Source organism: Oncorhynchus clarkii, chromosome 2 (genome assembly GCF_045791955.1).
Source record: "Oncorhynchus clarkii lewisi isolate Uvic-CL-2024 chromosome 2, UVic_Ocla_1.0, whole genome shotgun sequence".
Taxonomy (NCBI): Eukaryota; Metazoa; Chordata; class Actinopteri; order Salmoniformes; family Salmonidae; genus Oncorhynchus; species Oncorhynchus clarkii.
This window is the reverse complement of record NC_092148.1, coordinates 93,220,215-93,226,214: the sequence shown is the minus strand read 5'-3', so window position 1 is coordinate 93,226,214 and position 6,000 is coordinate 93,220,215. Positions and strand designations below refer to the sequence as shown.

General features: G+C 45.3%; 1 protein-coding gene across 1 annotated transcript in view; it reads left to right on the top strand.

Moving 5' to 3' along the window:
* Positions 1–6,000, top strand: part of LOC139383196 (dual oxidase 2-like) — a 40,108-nt gene continuing 34,108 nt past the window's right edge. The window contains exons 1-8 of the mRNA XM_071127647.1: positions 1–58; positions 216–299; positions 429–593; positions 830–1,017; positions 2,453–2,654; positions 3,677–3,843; positions 4,177–4,240; positions 5,201–5,297. Of these exons, the coding sequence (XP_070983748.1) occupies positions 1–58; positions 216–299; positions 429–593; positions 830–1,017; positions 2,453–2,654; positions 3,677–3,843; positions 4,177–4,240; positions 5,201–5,297 (1,025 nt within the window). The remainder of the gene's footprint in view (positions 59–215; positions 300–428; positions 594–829; positions 1,018–2,452; positions 2,655–3,676; positions 3,844–4,176; positions 4,241–5,200; positions 5,298–6,000) is intronic.

The following is a 6,000-nucleotide window of genomic DNA, read 5'->3' as shown; positions in this document are numbered from 1 at the left end:
ATGGATTTGCGTCAACAGATGTGGACAGTGCTAGCAGTGCTTTTTCTTATCGTTCAACGTAAGTAGCCTGGTAACCAGTTACTTATTTCAGGTTATTTATGTACTACTAGTAAAACCCACGGAATCTGCATAAGCTTTGATAACTATTATACAAGTCCGGCATTTTGAGTATCACTCTGAAAGGACCGTGAAATTCTATACATTTACCTGTGCAGATTCTCAGGCCAAAGTCCCCTGGGAAGTCCAACGATATGACGGCTGGTATAACAACTTAGCCTATCACAGTCGAGGTGCTGTTGGTAAGTTTATCACAGAATCTTAACCACTAACTTACAATATTAAATATTGTAAATATTCATATTTAAAGATATACGACGCGTTTATAGAATTGTTGCTTTATGACGAGGAACTCCTCTGTGCGCGTGCAGGTTCCCCCTTGGTCCGCCTCCTGCCCGCGCGCTACTCTGACGGGGTCCTCCAGCCGCTCCAGGAGCCACAGCTCCCCAACCCGCGCAGTGTCAGCGATGTGACGGCCAGGGGCCCCTCGGGCCTACCCTCTGCACGTAACCAGACTGTACTCTCTGTATTCTTCGGTAAATTGACACTGGGAACATCAATCTGAATGTTTATTATTCATTTCCGACTCATTCAGGAGATATTGTTTCGGGTCTATGTTGTGAAATGAAATGCTTGGAGGTTGTTCATCGTCACAAAATGAGTGACCAGTAAACACCTGGCAACGTAGTCAAAAAGGATTGGAAATGTTTTAGAATAGATTGACAGTAGCAGCGACCTGCCAAATGACACTATTTCTCCTCTGTCTGTCCAGGGTACCACGTTGTATTTGAGATCCAGGACTCCCGTCCTCCCGGCTGTCCTCCGGAATTTATGCACATCCCCGTCCCAGAGGGAGACCCAGTCTTTGACCCCAACCGTACCGGCCGGGTCCTACTGCCATTCCAGAGGGGGCCCTGGGAAAAACACTCCAGCCAGAGCCCCAATAACCCCCGCACCCAGGTAATAACTCTCACACACAGGTAATAACCCCCGCACTCAGGTAATAACTCTCACACTCAGGTAATAACTCTCACACACAGGTAATGACTCTCACACACAGGTAATAACCCCACACTCAGGTAATAACCCCCACACTCAGGTAATAACCCTCACACACAGGTAATAACTCCTGCACACAGGTAATAACTCTTGCACACAGGTAATAACCCTCACACACAGGTAATAACGACCACACACAGGTAATAACCCCCGCACACAGGTAATAACTCTTGCACTCAGGTAATAACTCTCACACACAGGTAATAACCCTCACACACAGGTAATAACCCCTGCACACAGGTAATAACTCTTGCACACAGGTAATAACCCTCACACACAGGTAATACCGACCACACACAGGTAATAACCCCCGCACTCAGGTAATAATCCCCGCACTCAGGTAATAACTCTCACACACAGGTAATAGCCCTCACACACAGGTAATGACCACCACTCACAGGTAATAACCCTCACACACAGGTAATAACCCCTGCACACAGGTAATAACTCTTGCACACAGGAAATAACCCTCACACACAGGTAATAACGACCACACACAGGTAATAACCCCCGCACACAGGTAATAACGCTTGCACACAGGTAATAACCCTCACGCACAGGTAATAACCCTCACACACAGGTAATAACCCCCGCACATAGGTAATAACTCTTGCACACAGGTAATAACGACCACACACAGGTAATAACCCCCACACACAGGTAATAACCCTCACACACAGGTAATAACGACTTACAGTAGAATGAGCGTGTACATATTTCAGAATGAGTATGGGATCCCTGAGGGAGTTGAACCCACGACCTATGTCATGCCATGTTATGTCATGTTATATCAGGTCATGCAATGTTATGTCATGTTATATCAGATCATGTTATGGCATATTATGTCATGTTCTGCTATGTTGTGTCATGTTATGTCATGTTATGTCATGTAATGTTATGTCAGGTTATGTCATGTCCTGCTATGTTGTGTCATGTCATGTTATGTCATGTCATGTTATGTCATGTTATGTCATGTCCTGTTATATCATGTTATGTCATGTCCTGTTATGTCATGTTATGTCATGTCCTGTTATGTCATGTTATGTCATGTCATGTTATGTTATGTCATGTTATGTCATATTATGTTATTTCATGTTATGTCATGTCCTGTTATGTTGTGTCATGTCATATCAGGTCATGTTATGTCATGTTATGTCATGTCCTGCTATGTTGTGTCATGTCATGTTATATCAGGTCATGTTATGTCATGTCATGTTATGTTACATTTCACTGCACCTATCTGGGGTATATGACAATAAAATAATATTTTCTGTCTTTAAAAAAAAGGCGATGTTACGTTAGGTCATGTCACGTTATGTCATGCTATGTACTGTAGGTGAACCTGGTGACAGCGTGGCTGGACGGCAGCTCTATCTACGGCCCGTCTAGTTCCTGGTCTGACGCCCTGAGGAGTTTCTCTGGAGGTCTCCTAGCCTCCGGGGAGCAGTGGAACATGCCCAAGAGGGGGGGGGGCAGTAACCTCATGTGGAGCGCCGCTGATCCCTCCACTGGTCAACATGGACCTGAGGGACTCTATGGTGAGAGAGGCTGCTTGTTGTTGTTTTCGTCGTTGTCTTCTTCTTCGTCTTCTTTTTCTTCATCTTCTTCTTCCAGTTTTGAGATCTACAATAGCTGCCCTGGTGACTCCTGCATCACTGTCCGTCTCACATAAGAACCACACCTTTGACAAAAATCAGCTATACAAAACATTGGAATTTAAAAAGCTGTGCATTATTCTCTGAGGATTTAGTGGTGAATGACAACGGACTTACAAAGTAAAGCTTGATAATGCCAGCCTGGTCTGGCTAGACACCTCACTAATGCCCGAAGAATGAAAACAAGGAAGCACCAAAAATATCTGCATGTATTTCGTAATGGATATAAAGATTTCAGCACGAGGATATAGACATTAGCACATTTAGAGAATATTTTAAATTGTAATCTTTTTATTTAACCAGGCAAGTCAGTTAAGAACAAATTCTTATTTTTAATGACGGCCTAGGAACAGTGGGTTTAACTGCCTTGTTCAGAACTGTAAAGAAATACTGAAAATACTTTCGTTTCAGGACAGTTATCACTGCTTATTAACCCAAATACCAGGATGAGGGTTACTTCATTTCCCTTCAGTCAATTGACTGATTTTCTGTTTATTTTATTTTATTTATTTATTTTATTTCACCTTTATTTAAGCAGGGAGGCCAGTTGAGAACAAGTTCTCATTTACAACTGCGACCTGGCCAAGATAAAGCAAAGCAGTGCGACACAAACAACGACACAGAGTTACATATGGAATAAAACAAAACATACAGTCAATAATACAGTAAAAAAAAATAAGTCTATATACAGTGTGTGTAAATGAGGTAAGATAAGGGAGGTAAGGCAATAAATAGGCCATGGTGGCGAAGTAATTACAATTTAGCAATTAAACACTGGAGTGATAGACGTGCAGAAGATGAATGTGCAAGTAGACATACTGGGGATTAACCCAACCCCCTGCTATACAGTCAATATACTGTATTATTATTCATATGTATGTAATATTTGTTCTTCCATCCTCCAGAGTTGGGTAACGGCTGGGGCAACGAGAATGTGTTCACCATGGCCGAGGGGATCGTGTGGTTTCGCTACCACAATTACATCGCCTCCCGGCTGCGTGAGAAACACCCGTCGTGGTCTGACGAAGACCTGTTTCAAAGCGCCAGGAAGACCGTGGTCGCCACGTTCCAGGTACCAGGAAAAGTCTGCTGTAATCCAACCAACACGCTGTGGTCATTTTACACTGTAATACGGCAGGTCACATGACCAGAAAAGAGAGTCGTTAGTTACATCAATGCCAGGTGGTTGTGGGTTTTTTGGATGAAATGGTATTAGTTGAGAGTTAGGTGTCTGCGTCACCTCTCACAACCCCCCCCCCTCCCCCCCCTCCCTGGGGCAACTACCAAGGTTATTATCCTCTGTTTTGACAAGCAATGAAAGTGTATGGTACACTGGCAATAAATTCACAGAGAAGTAAGTCAGGACTTAAATAGACTCTCTGATTTTTGTTTTGGCATTTTACAGAATATTGCATTCTATGAATGGCTGCCTGGATTCCTGGGGGAAAAGACAATGTCTCCATACCTGGGTAAGTAAGAAAGAGGGAGGGAGAGGGGGGGGACAGAGAGAGGGAGAGAGAGAGAGGAAGGGGGACAGACAGAGAGAGGGGGAGGGGGGGACAGAGAGAGGGAGAAAGAGTTTGTGGGACAGAGAGAGGGAAAGAGAGAGTGTGTGGGACAGAGAGAGGGAGAGAGGAACAGAGAGAGAGAGAAGGAGAGAGAGAGAGAGAGGGGGGACAGAGAGATGGAGAAAGAGTTTGTGGGACAGAGAGAGGGAAAGAGAGAGTGTGTGGGACAGAGAGAGGGAGAGAGAGAGAGAGAGAGAGAGAGAGAGGGACTGCGTGGATGAGAGAGGAGGGAAGAGGAACGACTGAAGCAAGGTCATGCGCTGGTAATCAGTGGTTAGGTGAGTTGTTCTCTGCGTCATCAGAGAAACACACATAGCCAGGTTCTCCACACACACACACACACACGCACGCACGCACGCACGCACGCACGCACGCACGCACGCACGCACGCACGCACGCACGCACGCACGCACGCACGCACGCACGCACGCACGCACGCACACACACACACACACACACACACACACACACACACACACACACACACACACACACACACACACACACACACACACACACACACACACACACACACACACACACACACACACACACACACACACACACGCACACCTCAGAGCCTGTAGAGGCCAGCGTGTAAAGGCCAGGTGCTCCACAGTCAGCCAGAATACTAAGGTCAGAGGTCACATTATGTTCCTTTGTTTTCTGTTAATAAATCATATGGACGTTAGAGGTGTTTCTTTCCCTGTGTTGTTATTTCACAACGTTAGACGATCCTTCCTTTACCTGTGGACATACCTTACCTGGGACAGAAATGCTCTATACGTCCTCTCTTCTATACTATAGTAGGTCTACAGTATTATTATACGCTGGTGTCATTGTCTGCCTTGTCTCCCGCAGGCTACCAGAAGTTTGTGGATCCAGGGATCTCACCTGAGTTTCAGGCAGCTGCCATTCGTTTTGCCTCTACGATGGCTCCCCCTGGTGTCTTCATGAGGTACTGTGGCCTAGCTTCCCGCCGGCTGGAGAATAGATTACGCTCCTCCGATAGATTCGGAATCCACACTAGCCTGGTAAAAACCAGCCTGACAGCTGCGTTCACCTTTCAGTTTAACTTCAGGGAAACAGAAAGGTGAACTATCAGGTGATCATCAGGGAAACAGAAAGGTGAACTATCAGGTGATCATCAGGGAAACAGAAAGGTGAACTATCAGGTGATCATCAGGGAAACAGAAAGGTGAACTATCAGGTGATCATCAGGGAAACAGAAAGGTGAACTATCAGGTGATCATCAGGGAAACAGAAAGGTGAACTATCAGGTGATCATCAGGGAAACAGAAAGGTGAACTATCAGGTGATCATCAGGGAAACAGAAAGGTGAACTATCAGGTGATCATCAGGGAAACAGAAAGGTGAACTATCAGGTGATCATCAGGGAAACAGAAAGGTGAACTATCAGGTGATCAGGCTGGTTACACCAGCCTATAAAAACACTTTGGGGCGGCAGGTAGCCGGTTAGATTGTTGGACCTGTAATGGAAAAGGGTTGCTAGATTGAATCCCCGAGTTGACAAGGTTCAAATCTGTCGTTCTGCTCCCCCGAAACAAGGCAGTTTAACCCCACTGTTCCCCGGTAGGCCGTCATTATAAATAAGAATTTGTTCTTTAACTGACTTGCCTAGTTAAATAAAGGTTAAATAA